This window comes from Kogia breviceps, chromosome 13, assembly GCF_026419965.1.
Source record: "Kogia breviceps isolate mKogBre1 chromosome 13, mKogBre1 haplotype 1, whole genome shotgun sequence".
Classification (NCBI taxonomy): Eukaryota; Metazoa; Chordata; class Mammalia; order Artiodactyla; family Physeteridae; genus Kogia; species Kogia breviceps.
Window position 1 is genome coordinate 82210148 of NC_081322.1, and position 24565 is coordinate 82234712.

Consider the following 24565-nt stretch of genomic DNA (forward strand, 5'->3'; position numbering starts at 1 on the left):
AAGAAGGAACCTGAAGCAAACAGGATGGTGGGAAGTGAAAAACAAGAGCCAAAGTAGGATCAGGAAGAAGTACAAAAAGAATAAGAACTATGAAAGCCCAGAATCTGTTAGCACGGAAGCAAATAATAACTGATATATCTGAGTCATCAAGAAAAAGTGAAATTATGTTCAACACAATCTGCATTGTGGAAAGATATACAGCACATTAAAAAAAAAGATTTCTTCTTAAAATTGTTAGAAGTATTTCAGTCAGGAAATACTTAAACAAAGCTTAAGGGGAAAGCGTGCACTATCAGGTCTGCACTCCACAACGCTTTGGTTAGAGAGATCTGTTCATGTGAGTCCAATCTTCTATGCTCAGTAAGAAAACCCAAGTGAAATCAAGGCTACCTGCCCTCCAGTGGAGTGAGACTAGGGACATTCTTGAGGTGATTAAGCAGATTTGTGTCAGGCCTGGACCAAGAAGGCTTTTACGGCAGAGCTTATCTTTCCCGGTAAGTGTTGCACATTCTTACTTTATAAGATGCTTGGGGCCCTATTTTACTTGTAAAAGGAAACTGGTAGGTTTTTAAAGAGGAATCTTGGCAATACGCCAAAACAGCTGATTTCCCCCAACCCTTGGCAAAAAAAAAAACAAACAAAAGGGAAGGTACATCAGTCATTCCGTCCCATTTTAAACTGAGCAAGTCCCTTTAATTCGGTCTCTGTCACCAAATTGCTCCTTCACATTCACACAGAGTACCGCTCACCACCGGGATGCCAAGCCCACTAGAGCTGCAATGGAATGGGAAATAAGGAGTATAGAGATGTTCTTGTCACCTCAGACCTGAATTTAACTGACGCACAGTGCCACTTCCAATTAATTTAAAAATGATTCCAGGAAAAATATTCCTCAATGCTTAAGCTGTGTGAAGGCCTGAGGGCTTGACAGATGGAGCTATCTCTGCAAGATCATGACGATTGCGTTCTGGGCGGTCTAGGAAGTACCATCAGGAAGAGGAAGCAAGGCGGCGGCTGCTGACATAAGGCAGTCAGAATAAGAAACTGAAGCTTTCTTCCTGGGGGCGGAGCTGGTTGAAATCTTTGGAAGCACTGAAATTAGATTAGGCGAGGACACTGAGGGAAATGTTTCAGTGGCGTTTCAGACTTCCCCTGCAGACCACTCAGAAGTGGCTACCATTAAACAATTTGCCAGGAGACTCGAATTTGTTTTTAATCTTTGACCTAAACCAATGAAAAGTATATAGCATGAAGTTTATTTCCTTCTTAGATATCTTAGAAGTTAAAAACTTTTAAGCTTTTCCATAGTTTTATTTTACATGTGGGGTTCAAGCATTCACCCTACAATGCTGCTTTCATTTGAAATAAGTAAATACAGTGTAAGAATAAATGTATTTAATATGAGATACACCAGAATGTTGGTAAAACTGAAATTAGCAAAAAGTAAAAGAAATTTGACTGCAATTAGCAAAAGCCCTCAAGCTGGTCATAAGGTAATTAAGAGGTGAGCCTAAATATTAATATAAAAGTATGCCTAGCAACAGCTACAAAAAAGAGGTGGAGAAAATAAATTTTATTAGAGTGCATTCACCACTGTCTCAGAGATAAGGTATAATATTACTTCCTTTAAAAGATCTTTCTTATAATACATACAGATGGCCAATAGGCACATGAAAAGATGTTCAACATTGCTAATTATGAGAGAAATGAAAATCAAAGCTACAATGAGGTATCACCTCACATCGGTCAGAATGGCCTTCATCAAGAAGTCTACAAATAATAAATGCTGGAGAGGATGTGGAGAAAAGGGAACCCTCTTGCACTGTTGGTGGGAATGTAAATTGGTGCAGCCACTATGGAGAACCATATGGAGGTTCCACAAAAAACTAAAAATAGAGTTGGCATATGATCCTGCAATCCCACTCCTGGGAATATATCAGGACAAAACTGTCATTCAAAAAGATATATGCACCCCTATGTTCACAGCAGTACTATTTACAGTAGCCAAGACATGGAAACAACCTAAATGTCCATCAACAGATGAATGGATAAAGAATGTACAAATATATATGTACCATGGTATATTACTCAGCCATAAAGAAGAATGAAATAATGCCATGTGCAGCAACATGGATGGACCTAGAGATGATCATACTAAGCAAAGTCAGAAAGAGAAAGACAAATACCATACGCTATCACTTACATGTGGAATCTAAAATGACACAAATGAACTTATCTACGAAACAGAGAGACTCACAGACATAGAGAACAGCCTTGCGGTTGTCGGGGAGGGAGGGACCGGGAGTTTGGGAGTAGCAAGTGCAAACTATTACATAGAGAATGCATAAGCCACGAGGTCCTGCTGTACAGTACAGGGAGCTCTAGTCAACATCCTGTGACAAACCATAATGGAGAAGAATTTTAAAAAATCTTTCTTTGAAGAGGAAAGTCAAATGACACTTTTTAGAGAAATATTTAAAATATGTATGTTTTAACATGTTTTAGTTTTTTATAGAAAAAGAGTTGTGTCCTTTTGAGAAAAAAGCAACCTATATTAGATGAGGAGGCAGGACTGGGGCTGGAGAGTATCCGTGACTCCAGCCACAAATTATTTCCGTAAAAGCCTTTACAGCAGCAAGGTCTTCAGAGAGACACAATAAAGGAAGAAATTTTCCATGTATCAGATGGGCAAAAATCTCAGAGTAATAAAAGCTACTAATGGCAAGGGTTCTAGGAAACTTGTATACATTGCTGGTATCTTCTAAATTGTATAAACTTTCCTGGAAGGCCATTTAGCAACAAATATCAAAAACATTTTAAAAATACACTTTGATTCAACAATAGCATCTTCTGTCTTTAGAACACATTTCTTGACAAAGAACAGTACAAAATGATGTATGCCTATAGAGGTTCACTATGGTGTTTGATAGTGAAAAATTACAATCTAAATGCTGTTGGCTGGAGACCGATTAAGTAAATTATAACATACAATTGAGTACCATGTAGCCATTAAAAGTGATGGAGATTCATATACTCCACTGTGCAGAGATGTTCTTATGACTATTCAGTGAAAAAAGTTCCATAGTAGTACAGTAAAACAATATTTATATATGATTATATGAGCATGCCTATAGAAGCTCTACAAGGATGTTCCTACTATAATAAGTGATTACAATTCAGGGAGATCTTTGTTTTTGACCTTTTCTACAGTGATTTTTTCTTTTCAAACAATGAGTTCATATATATTTTGTTGTTGTTGTTGTTTTGTTTGCTTTTTACAAAAAACAAAGCCATGGGCTTCCCTGATGGCACAGTGGTTAGGAATCTGCCTACCAATGCAGGGGACACGGGTTCGAGCCCTGGTCTGGGAAGATCCCACATGTCACGGAGGAGCTAAGCCCGTGCGCCACAACTACTGAGCTTGAGCTCTAGAGCCCGCGAGCCACAACCACTGAAGCCCACGAGCCTAGAGCCTCTGCTCTGTAACAAGAGAAGCCACTGCGATGAGAAGCCCGCACACTGCAACAAAGAGTAGCCCCTGCTCGCCACAAGTAGAGAAAGCCCGTGCAGCAACGAAGGCCCAATGCAGCCAACAAACAAATAAATAAACAAATAAATTTATTTAACCCCCCCCCCTTTTTTTAAGAAGATGTTAGGGGTAGGAGTTTATTTATTTATTTATTTATTTTTCCTGTGTTGGGTCTTCGTTTCTGTGCGAGGGCTTTCTCTAATTGTGGCAAGCAGGGGCCACTCTTCATTACAGTGCACGGGCCTCTCATTATCGCGGCCTCTCTTGTTGCAGAGCACAGGCTCCAGACGCGCAGGCTCGGTAGCTGTGGCTCACGGGCCTAGTTGCTCCGCGGCATGTGGGATCCTCCCAGACCAAGATTCGAACCCATGTCCCCTGCATTGGCAGGCAGACTCTCAACCACTGTGCCACCAGGGAAGCCGTAAAAACCCATTTTTGTTTAAAAAAAAGTAGGTCCTAAATATATTTTTCTTTGAAAATAAACACCAATATATGTAAATAAAAAATACCTCTTATCCCATCGTTTAAAAAAAACTCCATTTATAAGAATTAATTTTAAAATTTAAATCTGGACACTTTAAAGTATTTTATAATAACTGAGAATGTTTCCATTCATGGTTTTATTTCTGTCGATGTTTTAGCTCCTGTGAAGACAACTATAAATGACATGCAAATTTAACTACGCCAGGTATCATGAATATATTCTAACACAACCACAGTAAATGTTAGCAGTGGGTGATTCTGACCAGTATTTTGAGGTAACTTCAAACAAATGCAGAACACGGGTCCATTAGGCATTAAAAGCTATAGTGATTCCAATCATATCTATCAGTAATTTTTTATACACCTGTTTTTCCTTCAAAGGGAAGAAAAAAAAAATCAAGACAGCCTAACCATAAATCTGCTCTACCTCTTGCTCCATACCTACTCTAAATAATAAAAGGTAAAAAGGTTTTAACATGTAAATAACTGTAGGTGGCATGGTTTTTTTCTTTTGACAACTGGGGGACCAGTTAGTATCACTAACACCTTTACTGCCTGAAGAGCACTCCACTATTCTCTAAACTTAAAACATCTGCCCTAATAAACAATCTAATCACATCACCATGTTGTGCACTCACATGGCCCGAATGCACCAGGATCATGTGCACAGCTGCATTAGGGAATCATGAACCCATCGGAAACGTTCATTCTTTTCACAGTTCAGTTCCTGTTACAAAGTTAATGCTTCCTCGATCATAACCACATGATAAAATACCATAATTCAAAGTAAGTGATGAACCCATTCTGAGCAATTAGGCCATGCCCGTGGCTGGTCACCAGGGTGGAGCTGGTGTGGCAATGCCAGGCTGGACCTGCACTGATTCCTACACTAAGGCAGGCAGGGTCCCATTTTAAATCCTGGGCAGCCTGATCTGCTACAGTTGGCTGACAAGATAGCTTCCACTAGCTCTCCTTTTTTGGAACCTCTGATTAAATGATCTACCATTGTGTAAATTAAAATTTTTTATTTATATCTGATGTATTAAACATGTTCCATGTGAATGAAATTCTGCACTAATTATGGATGAACAAGAGTAAATCCAAAATATTTCTAATAAACTGAAGAGCTTTGCTTTAAGCCTTTTCAGCCAGCAGATGTAGCTGTGAATTAAAATAGGGAATGCAAGCTGCTCTTAGTCAGCCACTAGATGGCACCCTTTTCTATGGAACTGGTTTACATTGGAGATTTAATACAATTCAACTATTTTGACACTGGAATTGATTCTGATTTACATGCATTTATCTAGAATGATCACCTCAATTACTTACTGAGTGCACAGACCGCAACCATTTTTGCGCAACATTTTTTGACTAAAACTTTTCATTCCTCATAGACACATGACATTTCCTAATGAGAGGAAGTAAACTGATAAAAGTTCATCACTGGAATCAGGGCAACCTCATCAAAACTCTCTACATGCAGGGCTTCCCTGGTGGTGCAGTGGTTAAGAATCCGCTTGCCAACGCAGGGGACACGGGTTCGAGCCCTGGTCCGGGAAAATCCCACATGCTGAGGACCAGCTAAGCCCGTGTGCCACAACTACTGAAGCCCGCGCTCTAGAGCCCGCAAGCCACAACTACTGAGCCCACGTGCCACAACTACTGAAGCCCGCACGCCTAGAGCCCGTGCTCCGCAACAAGAGAAACCACAACAATGATAAGCCCGTGCACTGCAACGAAGAGTAGCCCCCGCTCACTGCAACTAGAGAAAGCCCGCGCGCAGCAACAAAGACCCAACACAGCCAAAAATAAAATAAATAAATAAATTTATTTTTTTAAAAAACTCTAAATGCAGAACCGAAATATACCACATTGCTCTCCACAAGCCTCAGGGCAGGGTCACATAATAAGAATTTCCTTGGAAAGTCACCCATAATGCTTAAAAACCCAAGCCTTACATACTAACAGTTCACTGGGGAGCGCTATCTTAGTTCAGCACCAGGCTCAGGGCAGGCCCACAAATGTCTTTTGAATAAACAAATTAATAAACATGGCTGCTTTTAAAAGATGTGTCCTAAAAAAGTATCAGTGGGTTCATTTTTCTGTGAGACTTCTCAGATGTGGAAATCAAACTGATATGCCCAATGACTTACCAGTAGAGAGAGGATAGCTGCATTCTCTCTTTTCGGTTAAAGACGTGAAGATGCAATATAAAAGGATTCCAAGTCTCCATACATTCAATAGTGCCAATCAGAAAAGAATCCCGCCCCCAAATATTTTACTTAGGTAATAATCCTCTTATCAATGGTATAAAAAGTGGCATAAAACAAAAAATTTCACATTCTAGAAACTAAAATAGCACAGTCTAGCCCATAAAGCCCAAGTTCTCAAGCATATAATTTAATTTAAATAACCTAATTTTGTTGGTCTATGAAAATTTGGATTGATTCATTATGACTCTTCTAAATCAAAGACTGTTCATATTTTCAAATACCTTAAAACTTTCCTACTCAATTTATGACCTACATTACTAAACTCTAGAAACATTACCTATCAATTCCATGCACTCAATGTGAAGTACTAACAGACCGTCATTTTTATAGAAACCAAAAGCTTAATAACGTTATTATTATTTGCATGCCCCTCCCCCAAAGCAGATTTCACATGTAGTCAAGGAAGTTTTGTGTACTCCATGGCAGTTGTGCTTTATAGTCAGCATAAATTAATAAAAATAAAATCTAGGACTATTTTTTAAAAAGCAGTATTACTGTCAAAGCAATACCTATTTAAGGATTACACAGAAAAGTAAAATACAAAACTCACCCACACGCCCATAATTCTTTCACATATTATCACCAGACACATTTCCTCCCAATCTTTTCCATTTGTTTTCAAATAACTGCTCTCATATGAGAAAAGAATGGCTGGTCCTATACCCGACTGAACTCAATTACGATGCTGGAAGGTCCACACTGAAGATTCCCAGTAAAACCTGTCAAATGATCGAGACTGTGTGGATCACTCCACAGCCAAAACCAGATCCACGACCTCCTTCCCCTGCCCCTTCCACCTACTCCTTTATTTCCCACCTTAGCTAAGGGAGGTAAAAATTGGAAACGAACCAGGTTCTGCAGACCATCAGACTGAGCTTCAAATCTTGACTCTGCCAATTACAAGCTGTGTGACTTAACCTGAGTCCCTACTTCATTTGTAGAATGGGGGCTATTAACACCTACTTCACAGTTGTTGTGAGGATTAAATAACCTGCTACGTCTAAAATGTCTGGCACAACGCCTGAAATGGAAGGAGAGATTTTCTATTGGTCAAAGCAAAATTGAGGTAACAATAAAAATCATCAAAAATCTTCAGTCATGGGTTTTCTAACTTTTTTCAAGTAATCCCTACTTTATTGTTACAAACAATGACTAGCAGGCAGTTACTTTAAAAGTAAAGATTACTCAGACTAGGAAAAAAGCAACATCTGTTTGTCTATCAGTATATTTTAAGTGAAAAGTACAATAATGCCTATGTAGTTATGATTAAACTAAATGTGAAAAATTCAATAATAATAATACCTATTACTCCAGCAATTCCCTCTCCCTTGCATCAATTCCCCCCTCCACTGAGTCACTCCTATCAGCACACACACATGCTGTTAATTCTCCCAACTTAAAAAAAAAAACAAACCTCTCTTGATCCCATTCCCCCTTATAGCTATGACCCCATTTCTTTCTTTCTCTTTACAGCAAAACTCAAAACTTGCTCATACATACACTGCCTCCAAGCTCTCTCCTCCATTCTCCTTCGGATCCACTCCACTCAGGCTTTACCCACCAATGACCACCACATCTCAGTGAACTACCAGTTCTCATCTTACATGACTTATACCCAGCATCCTCCTCCTTGAAAGACGTTTTTTCACCTGGCATCCAAGTCACCATTCTCCTGGTTTCCCCTGCTTCTTCAGCAGGGAAACCTTCTCCTCATTCCTCAACTTCTAAACCTTAGGAGCTCCTAAGCCAAGAGCTCCTTCCTCAGACCTCTTCTCTTTTCTCTCTACATTCACTGCCTATGTGAGCTCATCTGATCTCATGATTTAAATACTATCCACATACTGATTTAGATCTTCACCTTGACCTGTCCCCTGAATTCCAAACTTCTATATCTAACTGCTTACTTGACTCTCCACTTGGCTATCTAAAATCTACCTCAAACTCATAAGTCCCAGACTGAGCCCCTGACATGCTCCCCTAATATCTGCTCCTTTCACACTGGTCCCATCCATTTTCCAGTCGTCAGACCAAAAGCCTGGAGACATCCTTGACTTGACTTTTTCTCTCACCTCCCACATTCAATTTATAACAAGTCCTTGTTGCCCCTACCTTCGAAATATATCCAGAACCTCTTTTCATCAACTCTACTTCTGCTACCCATTCTAAACCACCACCAATTCTCACCTGTCACAAAGAGCCTGGTCCACGGAACTTCCTACCAGTAGTTTAAATAAAAAGAAGCCAAATATTCCGAATGTACAGCTTTTTAGCTTGGGGTATAGGTTACACACACACAGGTACTAGGATCTTTTTCCAATAATGTGTAAACACATTAATAATTTAAATAATAATTTTTAAATGCTTTATTTTACACTGATGTTTATATATATGGATGTCAAACAGCATAAAAAGTTGTTCCAAATTATTTTACTGAACAAGTAGCTCCCACAAATTTATACAGAATGAACATTTGCTATGCATCAGTCATTACTTAATTATATTTGAAGTTTCACCACCCTTATATATTTAAATTATTTATATGATTTACTAGTAATGAGAAGCTGCCTAGTTATTAGTAAAAATTTAGTCAATTCCTCTGTCATTACTTCACAAGATAGTGAATAAGCTGTATGTAAATTTGAAAATCTGGAAGATTTAGGCCGCACAAAGTAGAATAAACATTCCAGATAGCAATTACAGGACTGCAGTTACTTACACTGTGAACTCCTAGAGCCTTCCAGACTGCGAAGCTGATCACACCAACCCCACACCAGGCATACAGTGAGCCCCAGCCCAGGGCTCGCAAGGCAAGGGAAGACCCGCTCTCCGGTAAGGCAGCCGTGGCCACACTTCCCTGAAATGAAGACAGAAAGGTTCTGGTAAAAATCATCATTCTGAAAAAATATACTTGTGAAGTGTTTGAAATTAACGACTCTCTGTGTCAGCACCATGATATTAGGAAGCCAGACCAACCCAAGGTAATGCACGTAATAACTGCATGACTTAAGTCACAACTGCTCTGACAAATATTGGAGTGTGCAAGGCACCGTGCCAAGGTCCGTGCTAGGTACACAGAGCAACTTCTTTCTGACAAAACCCTGAAGACCTGGTGAGGGAGGTGGGAAACACAGACAACTAGAAGTAAATTCTGATCAAACTGGAAAGGGCAGTGACAGAACTGGCACTGTGTACCCAGAGAAGGGGAACACCTGATCTACTTGCAAGAGGGGAAAGTTTTAAGGAAGGCTTCCTGGAAGAGGCGTGCTTAAACTAAATTTGAGAAAAGACTTGTGATATAACTCATTGTGAGGACTTTTAAATATTTATGCAAAATGCCCGACATATAGTAGAAATTCAGCTCCTGGCAACTATTAATAAGAAACTAGAAAAAAAAACAGTAACCCTCCTCCCAAGTTTCAAGATATAATATTAAGGTATAAATCTACAATTATACTAATTGAACAACTTTCAGACTATCAGCATAACGAACTTGACTAGAGAAGAATAAGAATGCAATGAGCACTTCAAAAAGGAATAACCGAGGGAGATCCTTGGTGGCCTTAGTGGTTAGAATTCCAGGCTTTCATGGCTGTGGCCTGCGATTATGGAAGTGAGATCCTGCGGGCAAGGCCAAAGGGGGAAAAAAAAAATGAATAACTGCCCCCATTATGAAATGTGCTGAGGTTGGGGGAGGGGTGGGTGCGCTGTAAAAAGAGATACTGGGAGGAATGGAGTACTAATTTCTAAAGTCTCTTCCAATTCCATGACTTAGTAATTTATGAATTTATTTATTTTTATTTATTTATTATTTTTGGCTGTGTTGGGTCTTCATTGCTGCGTGCAGGCTTTCTCTAGTTGTGGCAAGTGGGGATTACTCTTCGTTGAGGTGCATGGGCTTCTCTTGTTGCCGAACACAGGCTCTAGAGCACGCAGGCTTCAGCAGATGTGGTGTGTGGGCTCAGTAGTTGTGACTCGTGGGCTCTAGAGCGCAGGCTCAGTAGCTGTGGTGCATGGGCTTAGTTGCTCCGCGGCATGTGGGATCTTCCCGGAGCAGGGCTTGAACTCGTGTCCCCTGTACTGGCGGGCAGATTCTTAACCACTGCGCCACCAGGGAAGCCCCATGACTTAGTAATTTTAAATGTAAGTTGACAGTGTATTTTTATTTAAAGATTTAAACTCTGAAATAAAAAAGATACTCCTCCACTACACTGGTCAGACACTCATTGGAGGACAATATCTAGGGTTAGTGTCTACTAATTTAGGTTAGGAGCTCATAATAAGAAAACAACAAAACAGTAAACCTCTGACAACATGAAGGGAGCTAATTTAATTTTTTGTAAAGTATGGTGATATTCTATGGATGTGATGAGCTCTTTTTCCATATCTATTGTTTCATGAATAAAACTGCACAAGTGGCATTCACATGCTAAATGTTTCTTTTTACTAATGATACTAACAATTAAATTACATTGATCAGAAGGACCAAAGCCACATTTTTCCTTATACTGTTAAAGGACAATTACTCTTATTTTTAAATGAGATTAATTTTTAAATAAGACTGCAGGACTGCAATCTCCCAGGGATCCTGTATTTGCAAATACTATATCACAGTTAATAATTTTATATATATATATATATATATATGCACGTAATTATATATATATTGCTCCCTTAATATATGACAAGCACTGTTCAAAGCATTTTGCATATAGTAATTCATTAAGCATTTTACTTCACCTTACTCTGTGAGACATGTACTATTATCCTCATTTTACTAAAGACCAACTAAGGTAGAGAGAGATTAAATAACTTGTTCAAGGTTTCATGGCTTATAAGAGCACTTCAGCAGCCTGGCTTTACAGACTAAGTGGAATTTGCCATTCAGTCATTTATCACTTCTGATTCTAAATACAACACAATACAAAATGTAAATGAAAGTATCTTTTTAAGTGGAAATAAATCGTAGTGTAAATTAGAATAAAAACATCATTACTTAGGAAATTCAAATATTTACACTACTGGAAGTAGAGAAAGAAGTGATAATACTTATGGGCCTACTTGAAATGTAACCAAGGGGCATTCACTTATTCCCATAGTTTGACCTGAATATGAAATGTAATTTATCTTTAAAATTTTTTTAAAGGAGACTGTAGAATTTAGGAAATATTAAGAATTTATTATTTTTCCCTGTGAGCCTGTCTGCTAAAACACATTAAACATCAACAAACAAAAATAGTCAAATAATAAAATCTTTAACTTCCTCAAAAGTTGGATCTTATTTTTTTCTCATTATATATCATTGTGGAAAATTTGGTATGTATGTGAAAGCATAAGAGTGAATGAAAAAAACCTCCATTTTACGATCCAGTAAACCATGTTAAACATTTTGACATATTCTCCCTCTTTCTGAGGGAGAATTTATATAAGACTATATTTATAACTTACATTTCTATTGTTACTGAGAATGAGTATTTGTCCAAGTTATTATAAGCCAATGTTCACACCTTTTGAATTACATATTCATGTTATTTGTCCATTTAAAGTTTTCTGATTTGTATATTCTTTCTATATTAATGTTCTTTGAAGCCCTTATACCTATCATATGTGCTATCATATTTCCCTAGTTTGGTTTGCTTTTATCCTTTTATTTTGCTTATTGTTTGTTTGTTTGTTTTTGGTCAAAAATGCATTCTAATGCTTTTAAACTTACTAAAAGTTCCCTCATCTGGAAATTGGTTCAAGATGGCAGAGTAGGGCTTCCCTGGTGACGCAGTGGTTGAGAGTCCGCCTGCCGATGCAGGGGACGTGGGTTCGTGCCCCGGTCCGGGAGGATCCCACGTGCCGCGGAGCGGCTGGGCCCGTGAGCCATGGCCACTGAGCCTGTGCGTCCGGAGCCTGTGCTCCGCAACAGGAGAGGCCACAACAGTGAGAGGCCCGTGTACCGGAAAAAAAAAAAAAAAAAAAAAAAAAGATGGCAGAGTAGAAGGACGTGCATTCACTCCCTCTTGTGAGAGCACCAGAATCACAACTAACTGCTGAATGATCATCAACAGGAAGACACTGGAACTCACCAAAAAAGATACCCCACATCCACAGACAAAGGAGAAGCTGCAATGAGACGGTAGGAGGGGCGCAATCACAATAAAATCAAATCCCATAACTGCTGGGTGGGTGACTCACCAACTGGAGAACATGTATACCACAGAAGTCCACCCACTGGAGTGAAGGTTCTGGGCCCCACATCAGGCTTCCCAAGCTGGGGGTCCAGCAACAGGAGGAGGAATTCCCAGAGAATAAGACTTTGAAGGCTAGCGGGATCTGACTGCAGGACTTCGACAGGACTGGGGGAAACAGAGACTCCACTCTTGGGGGGCACACACAAAGTAGCAAGCACATTGGGACCCAGGGGAAGGAGCAGTCTCCCATAGGAGACTGAACCAGACCCACCTGCTAATGTTGGAGGGTCTCCTGCAGAGGCAGGGGGCTGTTGTGGCTCACCATAGGGACAAGGACACTGCTAGTAGAAGTTCTGGGAGGTACTAATTGGCATGACCCCTTCCAGAGTCCACCACTGGACCCACCAAAGAGTCTGTAGGCTCCAGTGCTGGGTCACCTCAGGCCAAACAACCAACAGAGAGGGAACTCAGCCCCACCCATCAGCAGTTTTAAAGTTTTACTGAGCCCTGCCCACCAGAGCAACACCCAGCTCTACCCACCACCAGTCCCTCCCATCAGGAAACTTTCACAAGCCTCTTAGATAGCCTCATCCACCAGAGGGAAGAGAGCAGAAGCAAAAAGAACTACAATCCTGCACCCTGTGGAATGAAATCACATTCACAGAAAAACAGACAAAATGAGAAGGCAGAGGATTATGTACTGGGTGAAGGAACAAGATAAAACACCAGAAAAACAACTAAATGAAGTGGACATAGGCAACCTTCCAGAAAAAGAATTCAGAATAATGATAGTGAAGATGATCCAGGACTTCAGAAAAAGAATGGAGGCAAAGATCAAGAAGGTGCAAGAAATGTTTAACAAAGACCTAAAAGAATTAAAGAACAGGGCTTCCCTGGTGGCGCAGTGGTTGAAAGTCCACCTGCCGATGCAGGGGATACAGGTTCGTGCCCCGGTCCAGGAGGACCCCACATGCCACAGAGCAGCTGGGCCCGTGAGCCATGGCCACTGAGCCCGTGCATCCGGAGCCTGTGCTCCGCAACAGGAGAGGCCACAACAGTGAGGGGCCCGTGTACAGGAAAAAAAAAAAAAAAGAATTAAAGAACAAACAAACAGAGATGAACAATACAATAACTAAAATGAAAAGTACACTAGAAGGAATCAATAGCAGAATAACCGAGGCAGAAAGGATAACTGACCTGGAAGACAGAATGGTGGAAATCACTGCCATGGAACAGAATAAAGAAAAAAGAATGAAAAGAAATGAAGACAGCCTAAGAGACCTCTGGGACAACTTTAAATGCAACAACATTCGCATTATAGGGGTCCCAGAAGGAGAAGAAAGAGAGAAAGGACCCGAGAAAATATTTGAAGAGATTATAGTTGAAAACTTCCCTAACATGGGAAAGGAAATAGCCACGCAGTCTAGGAAGCACAGAGAGTCCCAGTCAGGATAAACCCAAGGAGAAACATGCCAAGACAAATAGTAATCAAACTGACAAAAATTAAAGACAAAAAGAAAAATTATTTAAAGCCACAAGGAAAAAAATGACAAATAAGATACAAGGGAACTCCCATAAGGTTAACAGCTGATTTCTCAGCAGAAATTCCACAAGCCAGAAGGGAGTGGCACGATATATTTAAAGTGATGAAAGGGAAGAAACTACAACCAAGATTACTCTACCCAGCAAGGATCTCATTCAGATTCAACAGAGATATCAAAAGCTTAACAGACAAGCAAAAGCTTAGAGAAATCAGCACCACCAAACCAGCTCTACAACAAATGCTAAAGGAACTTCTCTAAGTGGGAAACACAAGAGAAGAAAAGGACCTACAAAAACAAACCCAAAACAATTAAGAAAGTGGTCATAGGAACATACATATCGATAATTACCTTAAACATGAATGGATTAAATGCTCCAACCAAAAGACAAAGGCTTGCTGAATGGATACAAAAACAAGACCCATCTATATGCTGTCTACAAGAGATCCACTTCAGACCTAGGGACACATACAGACTAAAAGTGAGGGGATGGAAAAAGATATTCCATGCAAATGGAAATCAAAAGAAAGCTGGCGTAGCAATACTCATATCAGATATAATAGACTTTAAAATAAAGAATGTTACAAGAGACAAGAAAGGACACTACAAAATGATCAAGGGATCAATCCAGAAAGAAAATATAACAACTATAAATATATATGCACCCAACATAGGAGCACCTCAATACATAAGGCAAATGCTAACAGCTATAAAAGAGAACATCGACAGTAACACAATAAAGGTGGGGGACTTTAACACCTCACTTACACCAATGGAAAGATCACCTAGAGAGAAAATTACTAAGGAAACACAAGCTTTAAATCACACAGTAGACCAGATAGATTTTATTGATATTTATAGGACATTCCATCCGAAAACAGCAGATTACACTTTCTTCTCAAGTGCACACAGAACATTCCCCAGGACAGATCACATCCTGGGTCACAAATCAAGCCTCAGTAAATTTAAGAAAACTGAAATCATATCAAGCATCTTTTCCAACCACAATGCTATGAGATTACAAATCAATTACAGGGAAAAAAAACATAAAAAACACAAACACATGGAGGCTAAACAACACGTTACTAAATAGCCAAGAGATCACTGAAGAAATCAGAGGAAATCAAAAAATACCTAGAGACGAATGACAACAAAAACACAACAATCCAAAGCCTACTGGATGCAGCAAAAGCAGTTCTAAAAGGGAAGTTTATAGCAATACAACACTACCTCAAGAAACAAGAAACATCTCAAACAATCTAACCTGACACCTAAAGGAACAAGAGAAAGAAGAACAAACAAAACCCAAAGTTAGTAGAAGGAAAGAAATCATAAAGATCAGAGCAGAAATAAATGAAATAGAAAACAATAGCAAAGATCAATAAAACTAAAAGTGGGTTCTTTGAGAAGATAAACAAAATTGATAAACCTTTAGTCAGACTCATCAAGGGAAAGAGGGAGAGGACTCAAATCAACAAAATTAGAAATGAAAAAGGAGAAGTTACAACAGACACCACAGAAATACAAAGCATCCTAAGAGACTACTACAAGCAACTATATGCCAATAAAATGGACAACCTGGAAGAAATGAACAAATTCTTAGAAAGAGGTAACCTTCTAAGACTGAACCAGGAAAAAATAGAAAATATGAACAGACCAATCACAAGTAATGAAATTGGAACTGTGATTAAAAATCTTCCAGCAAACAAAAGTTCAGGACAAGATGGCTTCACAGGTGAATTCTATCAAACATTTAGACAAGAGCTAACACCCATTCTTCTCAAACTCTTCCAAAAAATTGCAGAGGAAGGAATACTCCTAAACTCATTCTACAAGGCCACAACACTGATACCAAAACCAGACAAAGATACTACAAAAAAGAAAATTACAGACCAATAACACTGATGAATATAGATGTAAAAATCCTCAACAAAATACTAGCAAACGGAATCCAACAGCAAGCACATTAAAAGGATCATACACCATGATCAAGTGGGGTTTATCCCAGGGATGCAAGGATTCTTCAATATACGCAAATCAATGTCATACACCATATTAACAAATTGAAGAATAAAAACCATAAGATCATCTCAACAGATGCAGAAAAAGCTTTTGACAAAATTCAACACCCATGGGCTTCTCTGGTGGCACAGTGGTTGAAAGTCCGCCTGTGGATGCAGGGGACACGGGTTCGTGCCCCAGTCTGGGAAGATCTCACATGCCGCGGAGTGGCTGGGCCCATGAACCATGGCCACTGAGCCTGCACTCCGCAACGGGAGAGGCCACGACAGTGAGAGGCCCGCGTACCACAAAAAAAAAAAAAAAAAAAAAACCCAAAAACACCCATTTATGATAAAAACTCTCCAGAAAGTGGGCACAGAAGGATCCTACCTCAACATAATAAAGGCCATATATGACAAGCCCACAGCAAACATCATTCTCAATGGTGAAAAACTGAAAGCACTTCCTCAAAGATCAGGAACAAGACAAGATGTCCACTCTCACCACTATGATTCAACATAGTTCTGGAAGTCCTAGCCATGGCAGAGAAGAAAAAGAAATAAAAGGAATGCAAATTGGAAAAGAAGTAAAACTGTCACTGTTTGCATATGACATGATACTATACATAGAGAATTCTAAAGATGCCACCAGCAAACTACTAGAGATAATCAATGAATTTGGTAAAGTTGCAGGATACAAAATTAATGCACAGAATCTCTTGCATTCCTATATACTAACAACAAAAGATCAGAAAGAGAAATTAAGGAAACAATCCCATACACCACTGCAACAAAAAGAATAAAATACCTAGGAATAAACCTACCTAAGAAGGTAAAAGACCTGTACTCAGAAAACTATAAGACACTGATGAAAGAAATCAAAGATGACACAAACAGATGGAGAGATATACCATGTTCTTGGATTGGAAGAATCAATAATGTGAACATGACTATACTACCCAAAGCAATCTACAGATTCAGTGCAATCCCTATCAAATTACCAATGGCATTTTTTTTACAGAACTAGAACAAAAAATCTTAAAATTTGTATGGAGACACAAAAGACCCTGAATAGCCAAAGCAATCTTGAGGGAAAAAAATAGAGCTGGAGGAATCAGGCTCCCTGATTCACACTATACTACAAAGCTACAGTAATCAAGACAATATGGTACAGGCACAAAAAGAGAAATATAGATCAATGGAACTGGGTAGAAAGCCTAGAGATAAACCCATGCACCTTTGGTCAACTAATCTATTACAAGGGAGGCAAGGATATACAATGGAGAAAATACTGTCTCTTCAATAAGTGATGCTGGGAAAACTGGAGAGCTACATGTAAAGAATGAAATTAGAACACTCCCTAACACCATACACAAAAATAAACTCAAAATGGATTAAAGACCTAAATGTAAGACCAGACACTATAAAACTTAGAGGAAAACATAGGAAGAACACTCTTTGACATAAATCACAGCAAGATCTTTTTTGACCCACCTCCTAGAGTAATGGAAATAAAAACAAAAATAAACAATGGGACCTAATGAAACTTCAAAGCTTTTGCACAGCAAAGGAAACTAAACAAGATGAAAAGACAACCCTCAGAATGGGAGAAAATATTTGCAAACGAATCAACAAAGGATTAAGCTCCAAAATATATAAACAGCTCATGCAGCTCAATATTAAAAGAACAAAAAAACCCAATCAAAAAATGTGCAGAAGACCTAAATAAACATTTCTCCAAAGAAGACATACAGATGGCCAAGAGGCACATGAAAAGCTGCTCAACATCACTAATTATTAGAGAAATGCAAATCAAAACTACAGTGAGGTATTAGCTCACACCAGTTAGAATGGGCATCATCAGAAAATCTACAAACAACAAATGCTGGAGAGGGTGTGGAGAAAAGGGAACCCTCTTGCACTGTTGGTGGGAATGTAAATTGATACAACCACTATGGAGAACAGTACTGAGGTTCCTTAAAAAACTAAAAATAGAATTACCATATGACCCAGCAATCCCACTACTGGGCTTATACCCAGAGAAAACCATAAGTCAAAAAGACACATGCACCCCAGTGTTCACTGCAGCTCTATTTACAATAGCCAGGTCACTGAAGCAACCTAAATGCCCACTGACAGACAAATGGATAAAGAAGATGTGGTACATATATACAATGGAATATTACTCAGCCATAAAAAAGGAACGAAATTGGGTCATTTGCAGAGACGTGGATGGACCTAGAGACTGTCATACAGAGTGAAGTAAGTCAGAAAGAGAAAAACAAATATCATATATTAACGCATGTATGTGGCACCTAGAAAAATGGTACAGATGAACCAGTCTGCAAGGCAGAAACAGACACAGATGTAGAGAACAAACGTATGGACACCAAGGGGGGAAAGCGGGGAGGGGTGGTGGTGGGATGAATTGAGAGATTGGGATTGACATACATATACTAATACGTATAAAACAGATAACTAATAAAAAAACCTATTTAAGTAATAGAAGACATGAAGAGATTAAAATAAATAAATTAACAATGTACATGACAATTTAGAAAAACATCTTATCGCTACAAAAATAGCTAACCATCATTGGTGCCTTCGGCAAGTCAGTAATCTTTTTATCATAGTCACATCAAAGGTCACTGATCATATAGATCACTGTAACAAATAAAGCAAAGCTTGAAATACTGAGGGAATTACCAAAATGTAACACAGAGAACACAAAGTGAACAACAACAAAAAAAACCTTCCCTCATTCAAGTCACTGTCATTTCTCTTTCCTTCTAGCTGTATTTTTTTAAAAAAAACTTTTACCCCTAACTTTTTAGTTCAGCTGGTATTTACTTTAGTTTTAATGGAAGCTGATAACTAAAGGGAGTTTACTTCCCCGATAGCTTAGCATCTGTCCCAGCATCACTCTACAGATCAATCCTTTTCCTCCCAACTTATTTAGAAAATTAGATAGAGGTTTGTTTCTAAGCTATTTTAGTACTGTGAATTGATTTCTTTAAATAACAGAATCACACAGATTTAATTATAGAATCATTAAAAAGTCTTAATATCCAGAAAGTATATCATACTCATTACTTTTTATCAAACATTTCTTTACCATTTTTATCTATTAACTCTTCCAGAAAAATCCTGAAACGTTTTTTCAAGTTCTCCAACTCCCATTCATTAGCATTTTCATTAGAATGACATCAAACATTAGCTAACTAGAAAGAGAGCAAATTTATAATATCCTGTCTTTCATCGGGAAATATATTTCCATTTACTCAAGTCTTTTTAAGAATAATTTTCTTTATATTGCTCAACCCATTTCTTAATAAAGGTTGTTTTACGCATGCATTTGTGATTGTGAACGTTATTCAAAGTACATAGAAACACTTCATCAGTATCCCCATGCCTAGACCTAGCAGATCTTATCTAATGACATACTTTTTGTAGATATATCCTGGTCCTGACCAGATTTTCAAGAGATTTTTCTTTAGCCATTTTCTATGATGAAAACAATATACTACTCTCTAATCTTATTCCTTTTCCTCATGTTGCTATAATTTCAGCAACAGTTCTCACACAAATGCACTAATTTCTACTTGGCTTGCATTTTCACCCAGAAGCAGTATCATTAACCAAATATAATTACACCAGGATCAGTTTAAGTGCTTTGGCTTAAATTTTATTTTAGAAACTTAAATTAAAAATCTCTTATTTCGGGCTTCCCTGGTGGCGCAGTGGTTGAGAATCTGCCTGCCGATGCAGGGGACACGGGTTCGTGCCCCGGTCCGGGAAGATCCCACATGCCGCGGAGCGGCTGGGCCCGTGAGCCGTGGCCGCTGAGCCTGCGCGTCTGGAGCCAGTGCTCCGCAACGGGAGAGGCCACAACAGTGAGAGGCCCGCGTACTACAAGAAAAAAAAAATCTCTTATTTCCCTAACAAGAAATTATATATGTATTACAGATATACATAAATTTTTAAAAGTCTACACAAACCCACATTTGTTTTGCTAAGTAAAAAAGGTAACTATGTATAAAAATAACCCTTAATAACCGGCAATACTCCAAATAAAATCTTAGGTTTGCCAAAGTTTCAGATTAAAAAAAAAAAAGGTACATGCTGTATTTGTGTATCAGTCTCAAAAATTGTGAAGGAAGTGAGTTATTATCAGTTACTGTCTACATACTTCCAAAAATGAATTTTAGTGGAAATGATGTTAAAAAAAATTGATCTAGGGCTTCCCTGGTGGCGCAGTGGTTGAGAATCCGCCTGCCGATGCAGGGGACGTGGGTTCGTGACCCAGTCCGGGAAGATCCCACATGCCGCAGAGCGGCTGGGCGCGTGAGCCATGGCCGCTGAGCCTGCGCGTCCGGAGCCTGCGTGTCCGGAGCCTGTGCTCCGCAACGGGAGAGGCCACAACAGTGAGAGGCCCACGTACCACACACACACACACACACACACACACAAAAAAAAAATTGATCTGCCCTTATTATTAAGTTTTTTTTTTTTTTGCGGCACGCGGGCCTCTCACTGCCGTGGCCTCTCCCGTTGCGGAGCACAGGCTCCGGACGCGCAGGCGCAGCGGCCATGGCTCACGGGCCCAGCCGCTCCGCGGCACGTGGGATCTTCCCGGACCGGGGCACGAACCCGCGTCCCCTGCATCGGCAGGCGGATTCTCAACCACTGCGGCACCAGGGAAGCCCATAATCTGCGTTTTTGAATGGAACTTTTATCCAGGCATCATGATCATTCAGAAAATAATGATTTGCCAAGATAACAGTTATCTTTCAACTGTTGACATCATTTATTTATTAAATACCAAAGAATTACATCATTCATATCCCTACCAATCTCATTAGAAAAGCCTTTTAGGGACTTCCCTGGTGGTCCAGTGGTAAAGAATCCACCTTATAATGCATGTGATGTGGGTTCGATCCCTGGTCAGGGAACTAAGATCCCACATGTCGTGGGGCAACTAAGCCCACGTGCCGTAACTACTGAGCTCATGCGTCTTAACTAGAGAGCCCACGTGCCACAGCTACAGAGCCCATGCGCCCTGGAGCCTGCACACCACAACTAGAGAGAAGCCCATGCACCACAACGAAGAGCCCATGTGATGCAATGAAGATCCCACGTGCCACAACTAAGACCCAACAGCAGCCAAAAATAAATTAAATAAATAAGTAAGTAAGTAAATCTTAAAAAAAAAAAAGAAAAGCCTTTTAAGGTTTGAGCAGCTGGCAAGCTCACAATGGCAGACACAAGTTTTCTAAAATCTAATTTTTACCTAAAAACTGGAATTTTATCACTGGCAACAAATACTAACAATTGCTTGCTTGAAGAGACAGGTTCCTTTTGTTCATTTTCAAGAAAATGTCTACCAAATACTCACTTCTGAATAACTACAATTTGTCTGTTGCTCTTACAAGTGAAAATAATATGCCATGAAAAAAAGTGGCTAGTTCAGTGTGTATCTCGCACAACTGCTTTTTCTTGAGAAAAACATATTACTTTGGTATAAAACAGAAGTGCTTTATGTGTACTTCCCATTTCTTCACACAGAATATTAAAGAGGTTAAGTTCAAGGGTCAAGATATTAAAAATAAATAATTTTACTTCTTCATCAAGGATACTCTTATGCAATGATGGCTTTAACCTCAGGTGCACAGGACGGAAGAAAACAAAGCCTGCTAGTACAGTTTGGGGCCACTGCCTCGACTATAGCACGGCACCAGCAGTCTTACCCTCTGTTGTTTCTGTGTCATTAGTGCAGGTATCTTAGCAGTATTATGATGAAAATAACAGACTTTACAGACCCCCCAAAGGGTCTCAAGGATCCCCAAGGTTCTGTGGACCACAGTTTGAAAACCACCATGTTAGACCATAAAGCCCACGTGTGATATCAGTTCTCAGAACCACAAAATAGAATGCCAAGTTGTGAACACGTATATGTGCTTATTTTTTCCTGAGAGAGAATCGCTAGCTTTCAACAGATTCTCAAAAAAGATCTGTGACCCAAAGGTTATAATGTTAACTTGGATTTAGAAATCAACCAAAACTTCACTATTAAAGCACCACTATCAGTCAGGTTTCACTGATTTCTTTCACAAAATATATATTTCTGCTCTGAAAATATTCTGTGACATGGGGGGAAAATGGCCATGAAGCTCATAACTGTGATTTGGGAAACTCCGTAGGAACTCTGAGTATTCAGAGGGGAATCCAAATGCACTTTAAATGTGGTCTCTTGCCATTCTTAAGGCTTAAATATGATTATTAGATTATTAAAGATAAAGACAAGTCAAAAAGGAATTCAACTGGTTTATGACTTTTCACATAACACTGTATTCCAAAGCAAATATCAAATTGTCATTACATTGTTATTTGTGTGATTATTTGTTTACCATCTGTCTCCCACATCAGACTTAGCTTTTTGAGGGGTACATGTTTTGTTCCTTTTTGTATCTCTTGCACCTAGCTAGCACAGTGCCTGCACATAAAAGATCCAAAATAAACATTTGTTGAAGCAATTAATTAATGGATAAACCTTATGAGGTGGGTAGGGCAGAAACAGAAGGATACAGAAGAACCACCACAAGGGGAAGAAAATTTCTCAACTGGCAAAATGAAGTACACCTGTCCATGACAGCATGACTGCTCAATCTTGCTCATGGAATAAGGATTTTCTGCCCTCCATAGGTTACAGTCATTCAACCAAAATTTACTGAGCACCTACTATGTGCCAGGCAATTTTCTAGGGAGTGGGGCTGCTGCACTGCATAAGCATGCATGGTTTCTGGGTTCAAGGAGCTGACCTATGTTTTTCATCTATACTAAGATGCACTGTATTTCATCATTTTAACATCTCAGACAGAAACGTCTCTTGCAGTGCTGTCTCAAGAATTTAACTGGGGGCTTCCCTGGTGGCGCAGTGGTTGAGAGTCCGCCTGCCGATGCAGGGGACGCCAGTTCGTGCCCTGGTCCGGGAGGATCCCACATGCCGCGGAGCGGCTGGGCCCGTGAGCCATGGCCGCTGGGCCTGCGCGTCCGGAGCCTGTGCTCCGCAACGGGAGAGGCCAAAAAAAAAAAAGAATTTAACTGGTATTTTTTTTCTTTTTTAGTGGTACATACAATACTGGGGCCTCTTACAACTGAGAATGATTTACCTAGATTTAGATTTAATGTCATGTTGTGAATAGGAAATGTACTGGATGAGCTTTCAAAGTCTTGTTCTGCTAAAAGTTTAAAAAGCGCATAATTAAGTTCTTCTTTTTAAACGAAAATACAGACAGTTGATTAATTTGTGCACTTCCTGAATCTATGAAGTGCACACTGGTTTACTTCTTAAAGTAATGTGAAAGGCCATCAACACTTTCTTTACTTTTCCCAGTCAAAACAGCTGCCATTGATTTGTAAACAACAATAATGCTATGAATGGATTTCGGTGTCACAAACCTTATTGAACCATTCAGGACTTTTCTTTTTAGCCAATGATAGTGTTGTAACAAATCCAGCCAGCATTCCCGCTGCAGCAACAGTACCAAGGAAAATTCCACCTGTCAAGAGTTTTGGGGGTAGGGCATGGAGGGTGGGGAAAGGGAAAAAAAAAACCAAACACGCCTTACGTTAAAAGGATGGACACAAGTAAGTTTCAGATACTACTTAAAAATCACTTTTGAATTTCGAGAAACGATGGCTAAGCAGCTCTTGGCAAAGGTAAATGACAGCGGCTGGGAAATCTGCGTGACCACACGACCTCTGGTTCCTGAGGCCATGCTAAGGTAGAAAATAGGCGCAGGGTCCCTTCCCCTCTTCCCGGGGACAACTGCGTGAAGTTTCTCCAGGGGAGAAAAAAGAGATAGTGCGAGTTAGAAAAGGGAGGAGACGAGAGAAACTGCAGAGGGAATGGGGGAAATGCAGCACATACAGAACAGCTTGCGGGACCAGCCCACGGACTAACTCAGGGCACCCAAGCGAAGGTTTCCCTGGGCGGGGTGTGCGTGGGAATGCCAGCTCCAAAGCAGGCTAGGGCCCAGGGTGAGGTTACCCCGACACCCGCACCTCACCACACCGCACCTTTAACCAGGAAAAGCCGGTCATTAGTGGACGCCGGAGGCCCCAGCCGAGAAGACGACTCTCCAGTCCCAGCGTCCTCTGTCTTCATGCTTATAAGCCTCCACTACTGCGTCCGGCGCCAACTGGGACCGGGTAGGATCGAGAGCTAGGCGGAGGAGAAAGGTTCCGCCGCCCCCTCCATCTGTGCAACCTGAATACTGGTCCGGAGAACGACCTTTGCCCCAAAACTTCTCTCCTCCCACGCGCGCGGGCGGGGAAGCTGCTGTGGCCGCACCCGGGGGCGGTGTCTTCCAAGGCTGTCAACCAGGGAGGATCATTTGCCTGCTCCAAGGTGATGATCGCTGCACTTTAATATTGTGTCTATTTGAAACACTGCTCAGCTCTGACTCTAGGGGGCAGTGAAGGGTCGCAGATTGCGCCAGGAGCCCAGGCCCAGCCTGGTTAGAGACAGCGCAGCTCAGTTTCCCGGTGAGCGGTAAACTAC

General features: G+C 40.1%; 1 protein-coding gene and 1 long non-coding RNA gene across 2 annotated transcripts in view; one reads left to right on the forward strand and one right to left on the reverse strand.

Annotated features, from left to right (window-relative positions):
* Positions 1 to 7369, forward strand: part of LOC136792390 (uncharacterized) — a 29216-nt gene extending 21847 nt beyond the window's left edge. Inside the window, exon 4 of the long non-coding RNA XR_010836103.1 lies at positions 5407 to 7369. This is a non-coding gene — a long non-coding RNA (uncharacterized lncRNA). The remainder of the gene's footprint in view (positions 1 to 5406) is intronic.
* Positions 1 to 24392, reverse strand: part of TMEM242 (transmembrane protein 242) — a 46571-nt gene extending 22179 nt beyond the window's left edge. The window contains exons 1-3 of the mRNA XM_059035988.2: positions 24082 to 24392; positions 23461 to 23561; positions 9002 to 9139 (exon numbers count right to left, since the gene is read on the reverse strand). Of these exons, the coding sequence (XP_058891971.1) occupies positions 9002 to 9139; positions 23461 to 23561; positions 24082 to 24169 (327 nt within the window). The 5' untranslated portion in view covers positions 24170 to 24392. The remainder of the gene's footprint in view (positions 1 to 9001; positions 9140 to 23460; positions 23562 to 24081) is intronic.
* Positions 24393 to 24565: the final 173 nt, after the last annotated feature.